This window comes from Emys orbicularis, chromosome 11, assembly GCF_028017835.1.
Source record: "Emys orbicularis isolate rEmyOrb1 chromosome 11, rEmyOrb1.hap1, whole genome shotgun sequence".
NCBI lineage: Eukaryota > Metazoa > Chordata > Testudines > Emydidae > Emys > Emys orbicularis.
In genome coordinates this window covers 46,529,962-46,549,396 of record NC_088693.1, presented here as the reverse complement: position 1 = coordinate 46,549,396, position 19,435 = coordinate 46,529,962, and the positions used below count along the sequence as shown (strand labels likewise).

The following is a 19,435-nucleotide window of genomic DNA, read 5'->3' as shown; positions in this document are numbered from 1 at the left end:
CTGTATTAAATTCCTACTCTCCATTTATTTCAAAGCCTAGCTTCAAGTACTCTTAATGTATATAAAAACACAATCTTTCTCTCAGGAAACTCAACAAATGGATCTGTCCTGACTGATTCCTAAAGTACAAAATAGGTGTCTTCTGAATACAATGAGGTTAATGCTAAAAGCTGGTCATTTATCCACATTATCTACCTATCTGTGGTTTTATTCTGCACTTGTCACCATGGTATCTGTGAGTGCCTAGTTACGCACTAAATATAATACAAATACTTTGATTAGAAGAGCTAGCTAGTTACAGATAGGCCATATTGTACCATCCCTTTTTTGTTGTAGACGTCCCCTTTGAAATCAATTAGGAGTTCCACCTAGAAACTGATGACACAGTCCGGCTGAGTGCATTTCTCCTAGGATCCTGGGACAAAATATTAAACTCTGTGAGGGTAAAGAGGAGAATGGTTGTTATCAAAGTAATTTTCTCACCCCTGCCACTGTTCTGTCACTGTGCATGCTACTGTTATCTCTCTGAAATGACACTGCTATTAGTCATGTTAATAATGCACCCAGATGATAACAGAAATAAATAGTCAAAGATCATCAGTCCCTGACACTAAATTATAAAGCAGCTGGAGAGTTGTAATATGAAGCCATATATATTAAAAAATGGCATGCAAATAATCCCCTAGGATTGAAGAAGGCTGTTTCTATGGTGCTGTTGTATAAGATTGAGGAAAACAAACGAAGGGTACAAGGTTCAGTTCTAAAATTATTTCCTTTACTTTCCGATAGCTCCATTTGCGTTGAAGCCAATCAAAGTGCGAACAGACAGCGTCACGGCACTTACCAGAAACAGAAATTTCAGATCTGCATGATAGCACCCAAACATGTGTGTTGGTTCTGAGGGTTTGGGTCAGCCCTTTACATAGTTTGCAGTTAGCTGCAAAATTTGGATTCAGAAATAGGCTTGGATTCCAGACTTCCCCTCCCCATAGACTGCAAACATTTTTCAAAGCTGGGGGCTGGTTTGAGTGCATGTCTACTTTTGTTATAGTTTTTGGTCTGGGGTGGGAGTGTTGGACTACACAGTTAATGACTACATCCAGCTACCACCATCAAAAATCAGGTTAAAAAGTGTCACGTGTCATGCAAACTGTTCCTATGACAAAATTTTGATTGCTAGTATAAGCTTTAGTTAATCATTACAGTTGAGCAAATAGTGATAAAAATGTCCATGAATGCTCATTTAGATTAAGAAGTGAATTCTGATTGGCCCATGCTCACCACCTTTGTGTGTTCATTCCCAATCAGCCCTGCTTTAACAACATAAATACTTTCAAAAAGTATTTGAGCTCAAATATTCACTGGAAGTATATTGTATATTTCACAGTAAAATTCACAATTTGCAAATTCAGCATGTAAGCTACTTGCCTATGTCATGAGATATTGTTTCCTTTCTCGTATCAGGTGAGTTATAAAACTAAAATGAAATTCCAAACTGCATATAACAATTGAATATCCACCTCCAGCTTTGTCCAGTGTTCGTTAGTCACATTAGTTATCACTGCTGAGAGCATTAGGGTCCAATCTTGCTTTCTGTTACTCAGACTTGGGGGACGCAGTTGAGCTCCTTGACCTCAATGCATCACTTGGGCTTTGGCCCTCTGCAAAGATCTCTCCTCCTTTCTATCTCCAATAGGCTTTGAACTATTGCCGAGATCCCATATTTCATGGCTGTGTGAGGTTGAGATGACTTAACTGATGGGGACTAATTAAAAATAAACAGAAAAATAAATCACATGCTTTCTTCTTGAAGTTACAAGACACACAGAGATCTGTATTACAGTTGTGAGATCAAATCAGGCCACACTTTGTAGCATGATTGTGCATATGGGAAGGGTCTGAATCAGCCAGGAGAGGTCACTCGATATATGAGTGTGAATAGCTTTGATATTTGATACTTTCTTTTTAGTGACACATGAAGGGACTAATCCTGAGAGGTGGCTAGGTACTTGCACACTCACTGCAGTTGGTGAGAGTTGCGGGTGTTCAGCGTCTCTCAGGGTTTGGCCTTTAGATTGTATTCAAGAAGAGCTGGTGTTCAAAGGGTGTTTAAGGCCTGGTTGAGGGGGATGAGAGCTACGGAGGAGTGTGCATGCTCGGTGCAAGGAGCGTGTGTTTGGTTTTCTACTGGAGCGTCTATCGCTGTTGTTGGAGGAGCCTCCTCTGAACTTCTGCACTCAAGGGAAGGACCTCCACAGATATTCTGTCAGAGTTCAGTGCTGCAGTAAGGCATCCCTGTACCCTGGGACACGGCATGGAATGGACACCAGCATTATAGAGCTGATAAGAAGAAATATGGCCTCTAGTTAACATCAGACAATGTTGTGCAGTAGGAATTAGATGAAGCAGTAAGGTCTACCATAATCTTTTGCATGTATGCATCATTTGTTTCACTCCCTCCTATCAATGCCCCACTTTTATACAGGCCCAGTGATGATTTGAGGGCATGTCACTTCTCAACAGAGATATTGTGTTGTATACCCAGCAAGGTTCAGGAACTTAGATTAGAAGCTCAGCAGAGGCACACACAGTGCATCTCAGGAGGGGAGTGCAAAGGCAGCATTAAGATATCCCGGGGCTGTGTGCTGAGCCAGCCCCCCATGCAAGTTAGAGAAAGCTGAAGGCTGCTTTCCTGTATACTGGCTACCTGTGACTGCAAAGGAGTGTTACAGCAGCTACCCGTCATGCCCTGTACACCACCTTCAAGGACGGCTGTGGCATAGGAGGCATTATACTGGCTCTATGCCCTCCAAGGATCCCTCTACACAGGGCTCTTCCCTGGGCCAGTTAAGTTGCTAGTTGTGGTGCTGGAGTTGTGCAAAGTGGCTGTGATGCAGCTGAGGATCTGAGGCCCTGGTCTCCTTTTCATCTTCAGCACAAACAGCAGACTTTGGGTACTATATAAATAATGAACCCAATGATACGTGTTCCATAAAGGCTAAAAAGCCATGTTTCTGGTGAATGTTTACATTCCGAACTAATCCATTTGTGATCTCAAGGAATAATACGGAGGTATTGGAGCTTCCCTCACACAATTACTAAGAAAGATAAGTAAATTACAGGCTATAAATTGAAATTGAGGATAAGTCAGTAAGAGGCACTAAGGCCTTGGCTACACTTGCGAGTTGCAGCGCTGTAAAGCCGCCCCCAGCGCTGTAACTCACTCCCTGTCCACACTGGCAAGGCATTTGCAGCGCTGTATCTCCGTGGTTGCAGCGCTGCGTGTACTCCACCTCTCCGAGAGGAATAGCGAGTGCAGCGCTGCCGCTGCAGCGCTGCGGCGCCAGTGTGGCCGCCCAATGCGCTGTGAATGGCCTCCAGAATTATTCGGCAGTATCCCACAATGCCTGTTCTAGCCACTCTGGTCATCAGTTCAAACTCTATTGCCCTGGCCTCAGGTAACCAACCATGTGACCGACCCTTTACATTCCCCGGGAATTTTAAAAATCCCCTTCCTGTTTGCTCAGCCCGGCGTGGCGGGGAGTGCTATTAGCGAATCTTTCCAGGTAACCATGCCTCCATGCGCCAAGCGAGCCCCAGCATGGAGCAATGGCGAGTTGCTGGACCTCATCAGTGTTTGGGGGGAGGAAGCTGTACAGTCCCAGCTGCGCTCCAGCCGTAGGAATTACGATACCTTCGGGAAGGTATCAAAGGACATGATGGAAAGGGGCCATGACCGGGATGCCCTGCAGTGCAGGATTAAAGTGAAGGAGCTGCGGAGTGCCTACCGCAAAACCCGCAACGCAAACGGCCGCTCAGGTGCTCCCCACGCGACCTGCTGATTCTACAAAGAGCTGGATGCGATACTTGGGGTTAACCCCACCTCCACTCCGAGCACCACCATGGACACTTCAGAGCCGGTGGGGGGGGGGGAGGAGGAAGAGGAGGAGGAGGAGGAAAACGGGAGTGATGGTGGTGGGCCTGATGGAGACACCCCGGAATCCCTGGAGCCATGCAGCCAGGAGCTCTTCTCGAGCCAGGAGGAAGGTAGCCAGGTTCCCGGTAAGCGGGGTTTTTTTTCGGGAAGGAATTTTTTCGGTGCGGGCTCTTTGGGAGAGGAGGGTTAGGCATGCATGCCTAGATGCGGAATAGTGCATTGATGTGGTTTATCACATCGCAGTAATCGGCCTCGGTAATCTCCTCAAATGTCTCATCCAGAACGTGTGCAATGCGATTGCGCAGGTTTATCGGGAGAGCCGCCGTGGTCCTTGTCCCAGCCAGGCTAACGTGTCCGTGCCACTGTGCCGCGAGGGGAGGGGGGACCATTGCTGCACACAGGCAAGCTGCATATGGGCCAGGGCGGAAGCCGCATTGCAGTAGAAGACCCTCCCTTGCTTCCCAGGTCACCCTCAGCAGCGAGATATCATCCAGGACGAACTCCTGTGGAAAATGTTGGGACAGTGTTCAGTGTAGGTGCCCCCTGAAGCTGTTGGCTCTCCCCAAGGCACAGAAACCCAGAGGACAGTGCAGCCCTGAAACAATCAGTCCCCCTTACTCACCATTGTGAGGCTCCTGTGGGATATGTGTGCTCTGTTTCGGACGGGAAAATTATGCCATTGTGTAGACCCTGTGTGTTTTCTACTCCTTAAGTGTGGGGGGAATCATTACTCTGTCTGGTATGAACAATGCTGCCTCTGTTAAATGTTGCATTTTGCCTATACAGCTGCATCAACCTTGAGACCTCAGCCGTCCCTCTTATCGCCTGCTCAGAGACTGCAAAGACTCAGGAAGAGACCGCGAAAAAGCAAAGAAGACATGCTGCAAGAAGTGATGCGGCAATCTATTAAAGAGAATGAGAAAGCACAGGACTGGAGGGAGAGAGAAAGCAGGATCCGCCAGGAAAACGCAGCGCACCGGCGGCAAAGCACCGCGCACCGGCAGCAAAGCACTGATAGGCTCATAAGCATCCTGGAGCGCCAAGCAGACGCTATCCAGGAGCTCGTAACCATGCAGAAAGAGGAGCAGTACCGCAAACGCAAACACCACCCCCCCTACAGCCCTTGTCCCAAAACTCTTTCCGTTGTGCCCCACTGTCACTCATAGACTCATAGACTTTAAGGTCAGAAGGGACCAATATGGTCATCTAGTCTGACCTCCCGCATGATGCAGGCCACAAAAGCTGACCCACCCACAACAGAATTTTCCAGCCTGCGACCCCTGCCCTATGCTGTGGAGGAAGGCGAAAAACCTCCAGGGCCTCTGCCAATCTACCCTGGAGGAAAATTCCTTCCCGACCCCAAATATGGCGATCAGCAGAACCCCGAGCATACAGGCAAGATTCTACAGCCGGACCCTCATTTTACCCGCGATGGCACGTTAATGCCTAATTGACTAAAATCACGTTATCCCTTCAAACCATTCCCTCCATAAACTTATCAAGCCTAATCTTGAAGCCAGAAAGGTCTTTCGCCCCCACCGTTTCCCTCGGAAGGCTGTTCCAAAATTTCACCCCTCTGACGGTTAGAAACCTTCTTCTAATTTCAAGCCTAAACTTCCCCACGGCCAGTTTATATCCATTCGTTCTCGTCACCTCCAACCCACTTTCCCCAACTTCCGTGTTCTTCACGCCACCCGCTGCCTCCAACACCAGTATCTTCACCACCCAGACCTGAAAACCACGATCCTTACCCTCTGCACTCAACCCCCATCACCATGCAGTATAGCTATCCTGAAGTGCAGCACTCACTGCACAGCACACCAGACAGGACATATGCGAATCTGTGATTGTACCGTTCCCCACTCCACCCCCTTGTTTCTTTTCAATAAATAATTTTTTTTTCTTTTCAATAAATGGATTCTTTGGCTTTGAAAACATTCTTTATTATTACATAAAGTAAAAGACTCCTTAGCCCAGGAACTAAACAGGCACTGCAAGTCTGCTTGTCTGCTAAGCAGACACTGATTAAGATTGGAACTACTGCACTTCACTCCCGTGCAGGGCACCAGATATCACTGCTGGTTTTCAGCCTCAAATTGCTCCCTCAAGGCATCCCTAATCCTTGCAGCCCCGCGCTGGGCCCCTGTAATAGCCCTGCTCTCTGGCTGTGCAAATTCAGCCTCCAGGTGTCGAACCTCGGAGGTCCATGCCTGAGTGAAGCTTTCACCCTTCCCTTCACAAATATTATGGAGGGCACAGCACGCGGATATAACCGCGGGGATGCTGTTTTCGGCCAAGTCCAGCTTCCCATACAGAGATCGCCAGCGGCCCTTTAAACAGCCAAAGGCACACTCCACAGTCATTCGGCACCGGCTCAGCCTGTAGTTGAACCGTTCCTTGCTGCTGTCAAGTCTCCCTGTGTAGGGTTTCATGAGCCACGGCATTAACGGGTAAGCGGGATCTCCAAGGATCACAATGGGCATTTCAACTTCCCCTACCGTGATCTTCCGCTCTGGGAAAAAAGTCCCGGCCTGCATCTTCCTGAACAGCCAAGTGTTCCGAAAGATGCGTGCGTCATGCACCTTTCCGGGCCAGCGTGTGTTAATGTCAATGAAACGCCCACAGTGATCCACAAGCGCCTGGAGAACCATAGAGAAATACCCCTTCCGATTAACGTACTCGGATCCTAGGTGGGGTGGTGCCAGAATAGGAATGTGCGTCCCATCTATCGCCCCTCCACAGTTAGGGAACCCCATTTGTGCAAAGCCATCCACTATTTCCTCCACGTTACCCAGAGTCACGGTTCTTCTGAGTAAGATGCGATTAATGGCCTTGCAAACTTGCATCAACATGATTCCAACGGTCGACTTTCCCACTCCAAACTGGTTTGCGACCGACCGGTAGCTGTCTGGAGTTGCCAGCTTCCAGATTGCAATAGCCACCCGCTTCTCCACTGGCAGGGCAGCTCTCAATCTCGTGTCCTTGCGCCGCAGGGTGGGGGCGAGCTCCTCACACAGTCCCATGAAAGTGGCTTTTCTCATCCGAAAGTTCTGCAGCCACTGCTCGTCATCCCAGACTTCCATGACGATGTGATCCCACCACTCAGTGCTTGTTTCCCGAGCCCAAAAGCGGCGTTCCACGGTGCTGAGCATGTCCGTGAATGCCACAAGCAATTTCGTGTCGTACGCGTTACGCGGCTCGATAGCATCGTCGGACTCCTCACCCTCACTCTCACTGTCACTTTGGATCTTAAGGAATAGTTCGACAGCCAAATGTGACGTGCTGGCGAGACTCGTCAGCATACGCCTCAGCAGTTCGGACTCCATTTCCCGCAGACAGATCGCGCTGCACAGAAACCGTTGAAAGATGGCGCCAAAGGTGGACGGAAACAAAGGGATTTCTGGGATGCGAAGCGATGCATCACAGGGCATTGGGACAGGACCCAGAATCCCCCGCACCCACGCCCCCTTCCCACAACCCACGGCGCCAGAATGGGAAAAGGTGCTCTGTGGGATAGCTGCCCATAATGCACCGCTCCCAACAGCGCTGCAATTGCCGCAAAAGTGGCCACGACAGTGCGCTGGGCAGCTGTCAGTGTGGACAGAGTGCAGCGCTTTCCCTACTCAGCTGCACGAAGTCAGGTTTAACTCACAGTGCTGTACATCTGCAAGTGTAGCCAAGGCCTAAAGCTTCCACAAGCAGCCAGCCAGCCAGCCATTGGGTAATTACATTTGACAAAACTCTATAAAAAATTCAAGGGTAAGGGGGACCCACTTACTTTTGATTTCAGAGAGGAAGCCCTGCTGAGATGTCAAACCTCACTTCTACAGAAGCCATCACTGAAGCATCAGAGCACAGCTAGCCTCTGTCTTTATTTCCATTTGTCATTGCATGTACTTCCTGGCAAACACCCAGGCAATGTTTTGAGGGTCAGACTCAAATTCCATTGAGCTCAGTAGGAGTTGGGTCGGGCCCTGTGACTGCAAAAGAGAATCCAATGCAATATTCTTGAAGGTTAAATCCACTCTTGAGATCAGCAAAGGGGGACATTTAAAATAGCTTCTGTAATATCTTACTTAACTAGCAGCTACTTACACTGCACCCAACACCATGGTGTCTGAGCCCCGCTGTGATGGTCCAAAATTCAACTGCTGCTGTGGCTCACTCATTCCAAATGCAAATCGCCTCCCTGTGTTTGCCACGGAGCAGAAAGTATAAAATCCTCACTCTCATCAAAAGATTGAATGTACTTCCTGCACGTGTAACTCTAGGAGTGTCTGCTTTTGCACAAGTACTCAGCAAAGAGAAAGCTTTTCAGGCCTGCGCTTTGTCGCTAATGTTTGGAACGCGTTAGCTGTTTAGAAATATTTCCTTTCTGGGCTGTACTAAACCCAGCTCAAATGCAGGTTTCCTGAATTTGTTGGAAAGCATTGCGGAGCTGTTTTGTAAGAGCCAGATTCTGTCACCCTTACATTGAATTGGATCTTCCTCTATGAGTTGTCCCACTGATTACTTGCTTAACAAAGCCTTGCATAGTATAAGGGTCAGGTAAGTAATCTGAACATAAGCTGTCATCTAATACATAGATAGGGAAATGGGACATTTTACCACTGTGAACATTTTGCTCCTATTAGAAGTAGCTATACAAGTGCACTAACAGTAGGATATTCTCAACTGTAGGATTTTTCTTCTTGATTCTGAAAATCCCTTTGACATATATTTGTTCTTCTCTAGTTTTCACCAATGTCACTGTGCCATCCGGCCCTGCTAAAACAGGTCTGCATGGCACGGTTGTAAAACCAGCAGTGGCTGCCAATGCCGTATCTGTACCAGTGCTCCTAGTATTGCTAACATGATTGGAGCTGCACCACTATTAGCAATGGGGGGTGGGAGGGGGAACTGTTCATTTTCATTGCTCTTTTCATCTGTTCTTAAAGTCACAGAGTTAAACTGAAAGCAGAGCCAACTTAAATGGTATTCACATATAGCATAGAGCAAAGCCAATTGCTCTGACTTACAAAAATAAAGTAAACAGTAGTTGTTAATGGCAGTTTTTAGTGATTTACTGCTTTTCTGAGTATTTTATAACCAAGTTAGAAGCTCAGATTTGCAATTGAAAACAGCTGTTATTGGCTTACTCATTTTCAGCTTCCTGAACAGTGAGCAGTTAGGGCCTAGGCAGCCAGAAGTCTAATGCTGGGTAAGCTCAAAAGCTTCTCTCTCTCACCAACAGAAGTTGGTCCAATAAAAGATATTCCCTCACCTACCTTGTCTCTCCAATATCCTGGGACCCACATGGCTACAGCAAAACTGCATACATTTGAAAAAATGTCAGAGCACAAATTGTGGGCCCAAGATTTCAGTCCTTATTTAGGTTTCAGTGAGAGTTTTACCTGAATAAGGACTGTAGGACTGGCCTTATAACTACATACAAATATACATGTCTGTCTCCCACAGGGCACCTGACACAGTTCTTATTTACTGCTATATATTTTGTCTAAGGTGAAATTTAAACTGTATTCGACAAACTAAATCCATTTATTAAAATGTGTAATCTAATAAATATTAGTCCATTTTTTGTAATAGGTAGGTGTGATGGGGTAGTCTGTCCCTTAAGGGTAGTGGTACCTAGGGATCAGCCCACCCCGTCATGTGGCACGGCCCTTTAAGATGTTGAAAGGTCTGATATATATACATGGACCTAGGAGATATTGGTAGAGATAAAGTTGTCCAGGAATGAATAGTGCTGGGAGGAAAGCTAATCACTATGTCTTTAAGAGCCTAGGGCCAGAAGCCTTGCAGAATGGGTGGGGCAAGGCTCCTCTCTCACTCAACCAGTTGGGGATAATCTGAGAGAAGGGGACCATCATATATGCTGCCTCCTTCCTCATAGCAGGGCAGACACCAGCAGGGGAAGGCTGGCCTGCTTAGTGTGCTCAACTTGAGAATTAATTGGGGGAAAGGGGCCATCTGAAGGAGAAGCTGGCTAAGGCCCAACAGATGCTAACTCACAAAACCACCACCACCACGCACAAATTCAGACCAAAAAAAAAAAAAATTGTCACAGGGGAAAAAATTCACTTCTCTACCCGCTCTAGTAGCTAGCATCTATTCTGAAAGGGTTCTTAGCAGATGGAACATGCAGAGCTACTCCAGAGGGACAGGGAACTCAGCCCTTTACAGATCACACTCTTGTCTCTTTTCTTAGGAGAAGCCAGAGGAGTCACCACAGCTATAATGTTACACCGGGGGTCGGCAACGTTTGGCACGCGGCTTGCCAGAGTAAGCACCCTGGCGGGCCGGGCCAGTTTTATTTACCTGCTGACGCGGCAGGTTCAGCCAATCGCGGCCCCCACTCGCCGTGGTTCACCGTCCCGGGCCAATGGGGGTGGCGAGAAGCGGCGCAGGCCGAGCGATGTGCTGGCCGCGGCTTCCCGCCGCCCCCATTGGCCCGGGATGGCGAACCGCGGCCAGTGGGGGCCGCGATCGGCTGAACCTGCCGCATCAGCAGGTAAATAAACTGGCCTGGCCCGCTAGGGTGCTTACCCTGGCGAGCCGCATGCCGAACGTTGCCGACCCCTGTGTTACACCATTACCCAGCATTTTCAGTGTGAGGGAGAGATGGGCCTGGACTGAGGCTCCTATGGTTATGGAGTAGAGGATGATCCCTTTGTATGGGTGGGGGACTGGTTGCTTTCCACACAATTCTCAGAATGTGACCTTAGCCCAGCAAACCAATTGTTTTTGCTGGGACATTTGGGATATAGTGCATATTTTTAGTGGCTCATCAGATAGCAGTTCCCAGACTTCCACATGTGACAAATGGGACTTTTCCAGAGAGACTGAGGTCTGTCTATCCCTAGGAATTAGCATCAGGGGTCATACTGGAAAAAAAGGAATAAGGTAGAAGTATTCTTGCAAGCTCCACCCACAAAATAAGCTCCACCTATTTGGGAAGCAAAAGTGAGACATCTCTTTCAGTAGATTGCACAGATGTTCAAAATATAATAACAGGCCCTCAGCTGGACTCTGCTAGCCTCCTGGACTTTGAGATCCCCTATGAGAAGTTAAAATATACCCAAGATCTCTGCTTGGCTCCTCAGGTATGGTTTCCCTTTGCTGGGGCTCAGATGTCCTGTTGGGCTCTGCTTGGCTCCTTCTTGATTGAGCCAATAAGTGCTAGTGTTTTCCCAAACCCAAGCCACTCCCGATGCCAAAATGAGTTGAGCTGTCACTCAGAGTAAATGACATGCATCTTCAGAGTAGTACAGTATACTTCCTCTGCTTTCTTACACACTTTGATGAGCAGTGAAATAGTTAGCAATGTTGACATGTAAAGTATCATCACTGGCCTCTGATTTAACATCTACTGAGATGAATGGGTTTTTTCCCCACACCTCAGAGCTATTGTTTCAGACTCTCTGAAAACTCAGGCAGACAGTTACATGGGTTTGCTCTTGGTTCCCATTTCTGAAGTTATCTTTGCAACAATCAGAACCACAGACTTATATTTGCTTTTAAATGAAAACAGAGGTCCTGGAGAACAAGACGACAGGTTACGGGAGGTGCTGGCATGTTGTGGTACTACATACTCCCTCATTTCGAGCCCTGAGTAGCATTCACATGCAGGGCTAAGAAGCCCAGAAGTGCAACAGAGGAAAAAAGATTTAGATACAGGAAACAAAAACAGAGTTTAGAAAGGGAGATTTTTACCCGAATATTTAGAGTTATGTTGAAGGCTTTAGGATCCAGTAGGACTCCCAATTCCTAGCATGGCTTCAAACTCCCTACACACTTTTGACACAACCTGGGCAGATTGTACCGGCAGACCATTTGATGTTATAGTGACTCAGAGACAAAGCCAGAATGTGCCAGATCCTCAGCTGGTGTCAATGGAAAACATAACTTCTTTGAAGCCATAGGTCAATTTGGGTTCATTATTGGTAACTTCCTACCACAGTCATAATATTGGCAGAATGCCCTCCATCAAAAAGATGTCTCCAGGATGGATGTAGATGATGCTGAGTGGGTTTTTTCTTAACTTTCATTTTGTTTTAAAGTGATGTTTTGTCCTCTACAGGAAGTTCTGTAGCTGTTGAGAATTTAAATCTTCTCCTTTGCAAATTATTACTGCAGTTATATGTGGCCATCTGATGGTTCCAACACTGTGTGCAGGGGCAAATACACAAATCAATGCTCCCCTATGCTGTATGTATCTCTTGAAGCCAGATCCACAAACTGCCTTTAAATCATTTAGTATGGTCTGGTGTTCACAGTCTCCTTTGATGTAAATGTTGAGGAAGCCAAACAGACTTGTCTTATAGTTTCTGAGAAACTATCATTAGTTCAAAATTATTTATCCTGAAAGCAGGATGACCTCTACTTACGTCAGTGCAGATAGATTCCTGGTTTTTTACTGGAATTTGTAGGAGACATAAGGGATGGATGAAATGGCTCAGGAAAGAAAAAAGCCATTCTGACCTTGAACCATTTGTACAGCACAACTCAGATTTAATTTATTATAAAGTTCAGCAAGGTTCAAATAAGTTTTGTTTCTCTCTAGTTTCCAGAAGGGGCTGCAACCAGACATGCCAAAATACTACAAAAGCTGGGCTCTGATCAGCTGCCTCCGGGAGCAGATACACCAGAAATCGTGCAGGAGAGCCCGTTCTTACAAAATTTCTACCTCATTTTTTTCAAGGGGTTGAAAGTCTGAATAAACTTTGTTGAGGCATCTCAACCTTTAAAAGCACATCCAAATCTGAACACCTAACCCTTAGAAGCACCCTTCCCCCAAACCAAATAGTGAAGCTTCTATATACAAATAAGGAGGAAGGGGATGTACAATTGCACATATACACACTCACATCCGTATATATAAGAAGTCTCTCTCTCTCTCTCTCTATATATATATATATACGCACACACATACATATACATAAATCATACACATGTGCACACACACCACTATACACATGCACACATCAAGCATTCACATGTAAATACACTCACACACACACACACAATTTTACCAAGACATACCGTTTCTGGGAAAGCTTTAAGACTTCATTTTTGAAAATAATTCTAACTTTGCAAAAAATTCAGAAATAAATAAGATACATGCCTACTTTAACCAAAGAATGAGCCAAGTGCTATGATCTCATGTAACAATTATTTGAATGTGTCAATGTTCTTTCCATGGCATGGTTAAAATTTCACTGATACTTGCTGCAGTACTAAATAGTAATAAAAATGATTTATGTGGAGTTGTATTGTAAGCATTGTATGAAAAGAGATAACAGGCATGCACCAATTTGTTTACAATAAAAATTTCTGTAAATCAGAGAGGTGTCTTTAGTCTCTGTTTGTTTTTGATTTAGTGCTGCAACAGGGCTCTGTTTACAAAAGGATATACGAGCCTATTTAGAAAGAACTGCAATATGGAACTGCAGTCAAGGTGAGTTTGTTTTAAATTAAGGCCTAGCAACCCTGATGTGGTGTGTGCCACTGAGTTGGGGAAAGGTTAGAGACTGAGAGCCAGATCCTTCTGTGTAGTGTGGCTACTATGAGCTGTGCAGCCAACGTATTCTGGCTTTAATCCCTATGTGTACAGCTCTGGAAGGATCATCCCTCAACTACCGTTGATGTTAATGGGAACTGAAGGTGCTCAGCACCTCTCAGGAAGTGCTCAGAACCTTGAAAGATTGAACCCTAAAAGAACTGAGATAGAACTAGTCTCTAAGGAAAAAAATACTAAATATAGAAACCAAACAACCTATTAGGGCAATGAGAACAAATCTGAATTATTTTTAAAACGTGCTCAAGGCGATTTCCCTCCATTTAAAACAGGAAATAATATTAAGGGGACTGGTAACACAAAAAGTGAAAAGAGATCCAGCTGCTTTTTTTCTAGACTCTTATGATTCCATTCTAATGCACCTAGAAATTTGTCTAACAAACCCTTCCCACAAATTCATTTGTGTGTTTCCAGAGAGGAGAATACCCATTGATCTTTGGTTAAGTTCTTATTTGCTCCCCCTACCCTGTGGATTGTAGAACCAGTGGCCAGAACTATGGCCTTTATGATCCCAGTTGGTATAGAGGATCTGTTATTATCCTTATTTATATTGGGACTAATTTGCTACTTACTCACGAAGTGTTATCTCCAGAAATGGCATTTCAGGAGGTGGAATTACAGCTCACTAGAAGCCAGGTATCACTTTTAGGAGAACCATTTCTTTTTCTTGTATATATGTTACTAATGGGCCCAATTCTGCTACCCTTATTCATGTCGAGTAGTTCCAGACCCCCAGATAGTTCTATTGAGATCAGTGGGATTTCTCACAGGGTAAAGAACTACTCATTGTTAGCAAAGATGGTAACTGGGCCCTCGGTCATTAAATGGAAAATTAAACACACTCCTATCAGGGCCGCCTCCAGGCACCAGCTTAACAAGCAGGTGCTTGGGGCGGCACCTGCGGCAATTCGGGGGCGGCAGGTCCCTCACTCCCTCTAGGAGCGAAGGACCTGCCGCTGAACTGCAGCCGCCGATCGCGGCTTTTTTTTTTTTTTTGCTTGGGGCGGCAGAAATGCTGGAGCCGGCCCTGACTCTTATATAAAACTAATCTGTAAATTGCAGCATAAAATTTGTCAGCAGGAATAATGCAAAGTTACATTTATAGAAATTTGGAAATGAACTTTTGTAAATGGACTGGAGTCTTTCAAAAAAGCTTTTAAAAGAGCAGTAGTGAAAACTGATTGGGAAATTTGTCAACTGCATTACATGAATGGCACAGTAACAGTAAACTGAGCTAATCTTGGATCACTCTATTGACAGGTCTTTATTATGGAGTGGTACTAATCTCTCCGCAGTTAGGTAGCTCTCCATTATAAGCTTGATTTTCAATCCCCACCTCAGAGGAGAAAAGAAACTGATCATCCTGAAATTGTGCATGCTGCATCTCACCCCAAGGCCATTTTTCAGGGAAGTTTGGTTAAATAAAAACAGATAAAGAGTTTTAAATTATGATATTTTGAAGATTTTGCTGAGATTTACTCTTTAAAAATAATTCTAGTGCTTTCTTTAGCTCATTGTGTCTCCAAAATGGCTTGGTCTAGAAACTCCAGATTTGCTGGAGCAGCCTTGTGGAGGCATAGGTATGTGACTAAGCATGTCCTGACCCCAAATCATCAACTCTCCCAGGAAAACTTCTGAGGGGAGTCTTTGGAGAGAGGACAAGCCCCACAAAGATTTTGTTATCAGAGCAGAGAGAGAACAGACACTATATGCTTCAGCAGAGAACTAGAGAATGGCCCTCCTACCTGGAAGCCCCTAGTTTTAAAGTTCTGCACTGCAACTGACCTGGTTCCCTCTAGGAACTGGAGGACCAAGAACTCTGTTAGTTTAACTTAACTCCACAGATTCCCCCACAACATCCCATTGGTGAAGGAGAGGGTGTGTGGAAGGGGCAGCTGGGACCACCCCCAATGCCCAGAGGCAACTGAGCCCTCATTCCATGTGCAACAAGGAGATTCACATGTAGGATGGATTGCTGGCCCTACTGAAGTCAATGGGAGTTATGCTATTGACTCCAGTGGGGCCAGGATTTGTATAGATTCATAGGTCTTTTCTGTGAACAGATGTATGGCCCATGCTCTGGCATTTAGTGCTGTGAACTTAATGCTGATTTTCTTTTCTTTAAATGCACTTATTTCCTAAAACCATATTGCAAAAGACAGGCCTTTTGTTCCCATACACCAGTCTTGTGATTTAGAAGATAAATTTTTACTTACCTGGGGGTGAGTGTTCATTCATAATAACTAGTGATGCTGGTGTGGGCCTTCTTTTCCTGATCTGTGAAAAACACAGGCCCAAGCAGAGTCATTAAAGATACCCACCACCCTACATCCAAACCAAAGTACAAGTCGTCAGGAGTCTTATTGAACAATGTCAATGGCAAAAGTAGGCACACGGAAAACAGCTTTCAAAATATTGTCTTAATAACTGTGAGTGTAATAATGATCAGAATCAATTCAGGTACAACATACTGCAGGATCAGTGTCATTGGGTAGGATTTTCAAACATCCCTATGTGATTTAGGAGTATAAACCCCAGTGAAAGACCAAGTCACCTGAGTCACTTAAGGTATGTCCATGCTGCACACTCCTTTCAGCAGCATGTAGAGTACAGGCACTACATACCCCACTAGCATGGGTATAAATAGAGTGTAGATGGTGAGGCATTGCTTAGGCAAGTAGAGTAAAGATATGCCATGCCTGAACCCTGTGGGTAAGTACCTGACACGACTCTCTACTCACCAAACAATAACTCTCCCATCTACACAGCTATTTGTAGCAGTATAGTGTCCTGCTGCATCCCTTCTGCTGGAGTTTTTGCATGCCACAAGGAAAGGCTCTGGCAGTGGGGAAAGGCTTCAGCATGGGGGAAGCAAGGGGAAAGGCTCTGGCAGGGGGAAGGCAGCAGGGAAAGGCTCCAGCAGCTGCCAAGCCTTTCCCCACTGCCTTCCCCATCAGAGTTTTTCACTGATGCGTGTAGTTACACACTGCAGTGTGGACAAAGCCTGCTTTTCACTGTGTTATGCAGCTACACAGACCCTGCCACCACAAGTGATGTGCAGTATAGACATAGTCTGAGGTCCTTTTGAAAACATAACCCCTTATCTCTCCTTCTGGGAAAGAACTTAAGTTGCTATGTGAGCATGGATTTCTAGCACTCCCATAGTTATCACCAACAATGATTAACTGAAATCTCTTTTTTAAATCTCTCTTTCTATCATTGACGTTGCTCTGACTGTGAAGCATATAAGCAGAGCAAAGAAATAATAACTAGATAAATAAGGTCAGTGAATACAGGAACATTAAAAAAAATTCCTATCAATCTATTTCCAAGCAATTAAAAAAAACCCTTATATTAATATTTCCAAAAGGAAATTTCTTAAGCATGCTATATTGCAGCTGTTTATATATGTAAATCTGAATCGCCATTGTATGGGTTTCTTTTTAGTTAAAATCTTCACAAGTTCGCTTGTGGTTTTATGGTTCCATTAACATCCAATAGGAATGTTAGACAATTAACTAACATGATGTTGGAATAGTCTCCAATAATGGCCGTATTTGTGAAGAAAGCTTTTCTAAACTTTATATCACAGCCCCCAGGCTATTGGCACTTATGCAGCAGAATATAATATTTAACCCAGACACCATTTTGAGACAATCTCTCTGTCAATGTGTTGGCCCTTTTTTAATTGCTTAGGCAACATCTGTAGATAGCTAGGGCCCAATTCTGCTCTCAGTGGGGGAAATCCACAGTAACTCAATCAAGTTCAGACAGTTACTCCAGATTGTATTGATGTAATTTCTTCAAACATCTCAAATAAAACTATAGGGCACCTAGCCCATAATTTAAAAGTGCAACATAATCAAAAGGGCTTCCCATAAATGTGAGGCAGAACTTGGCTCATAATATTTTATAGCCCATAGGGATTGAATTACGAGCCCAATTCTGCAATCCTTGAAGGCAATAACTTTCAATGGTTTCAAAAGGTGGTGTGCCAGGTCTTGCTCAAGTTAATAGAAGGATCATTCTCAAAATTATAAATATATTTTAGTAAAACCATCTCTGGGCAGGTTGAAGGCTGCAGGAAGTTCTTTGTACCCCCCCTTCCCCATCTCCCCTTCCTCCATGGCTGCCAACAAAAACTCATCTCTTCCTGGCAAAGCCCGCCTCCTCTGAGGAGACATTACATCAGCAGATAAGGAAAAAGATGTCTGTCCTCCAGATGTAAACGATTACACTGCCATCACTCTACAGTGGAATTGTCAAAGCCCTATTACATCTTTGGTATCATTTAAAACTAGACGTATCAAAACAACAGTAAATGTACAACAGGGAACAATGATATAGTAACAGTGATGGACTAGACCAACTAACAGGTATTATCCACCTCTGTCTTCTAAGATATTATGGTTATCATTCCTTATATATAGAAGCAGCTCTACACATCTATCTAATCTCTCTCTCTCTCTCTCTCTCTCTATATATATATATATATATATATAAAAACTAATGAGAGATCAGCCGGTAAAAATGCAGGATTGGACAGTATATAAATTTGCAGGCGAGTCAGATTCGGCTGTCATATATATATGTACAATATATCTATATTTTTGAGTGTGCGTATGTATATATAGTCACACATATAGCCACATCCACATACATATGCATGAAATACTTAGCAAACAGTAACAGTGATGTAAAGAATTCAGTATTAAAAGTCTTAAAATGTGGGGGAATAACTCAGTAAGTTACTATCTTGCAGCATTTAAATGAGTTGCTCCAACACCAAAATAAATTGCAAGCGGGCTATCTCCTAACCAGGCTCTGCAATATTTCCCTTCAACACAAATTATAAAATGTATATTTTGGTGTATATGAAACAATACATTTCAGCTAATTTTCCCATATTGATTCAGCTCGAAATTATGTATTCAGATAAAGTGTGCTTATCTCTTGTGCAAAACATGTTAAAAGAATAAAGTCAGACAGCTAATATATACTTAGAAAAACCTGTGAGAGTTAAAATGTGCATTCTCACAATAGGACAAATCCTGCCCTGTGTTACATTGGCTATTCCAGCATAACTACATTGATTTCCATGGATTTAATCTAAATTTACACCAGCGTAAACTGGAGAAGAATTTAGGCCATGAATATTACCTATTCTCATCCCACACCCAGTCCCCCAAGTAGTGAAAGATACCTGTCTTCCTTACCTGTTCAGCTGCTTCAGGATCTATTTGACTCTGAAATAATGGCACAGCAAATTGGATCTTTTTAGGACTGTTTGGCTCCATAATAATGATGAGGAGACTCAGAAGAGAAAAGAGCCCGGACTACAAGAAATCAGAGAGTCGTCTCAGTGATTATCCCCTGGCGCACTCCCTAAAGCCACACTGAATGCTTCCTAATAACAGCTGTAACTCCCGAGTTAGCAAGTGAATCTGCAGGAGCTGAGCAATCCCTTATTCCATATCCACAGTGATGCCTCTGGCTGGCTCTTTCCCCCCCCTCCTTCCAATCCTTCAGATCCTCTCCACACAAAGCTGAAAGAACAATAAGCTAATTGTGTAGCAGGTCACTTCTACATATGCCAAGCATTCACTCAGAAGCTAATTGAAAATGCAATACTAGCCTTGCATGGCCTGGTGCCCTGGGATTTGAAAAAGAGGATCTATCCACGGTACATTACTAACTGGCTGCTCAAAAATGCAACGTAAGCTCCCTCCGAGTATTGCTGATGGGTCATTAATTATTGATGAACACAAATCGGGAAGTTTTGCGATTTTGGGGGTGGAGGTAGCAGTAGTGCTGGGTGGGATGCAATAATTCCATCTCTTTTATAGTAGTTACAGAATGCCTCCCTCTTCTTGTGCATCCCTCTTTAAAACATGCTTCTCCCAGGAAGCTTTTCAGTGATA

At 44.6% G+C, this 19,435-nt stretch overlaps 1 protein-coding gene across 1 annotated transcript in view; it reads right to left on the bottom strand.

Moving 5' to 3' along the window:
* Positions 1-18,811, bottom strand: part of PPP1R1C (protein phosphatase 1 regulatory inhibitor subunit 1C) — an 84,372-nt gene extending 65,561 nt beyond the window's left edge. Inside the window, exons 1-2 of the mRNA XM_065413772.1 lie at positions 18,731-18,811; positions 15,731-15,791 (exon numbers count right to left, since the gene is read on the bottom strand). Coding sequence (XP_065269844.1) covers positions 15,731-15,791; positions 18,731-18,811 — 142 coding nt within the window. The remainder of the gene's footprint in view (positions 1-15,730; positions 15,792-18,730) is intronic.
* Positions 18,812-19,435: the final 624 nt, after the last annotated feature.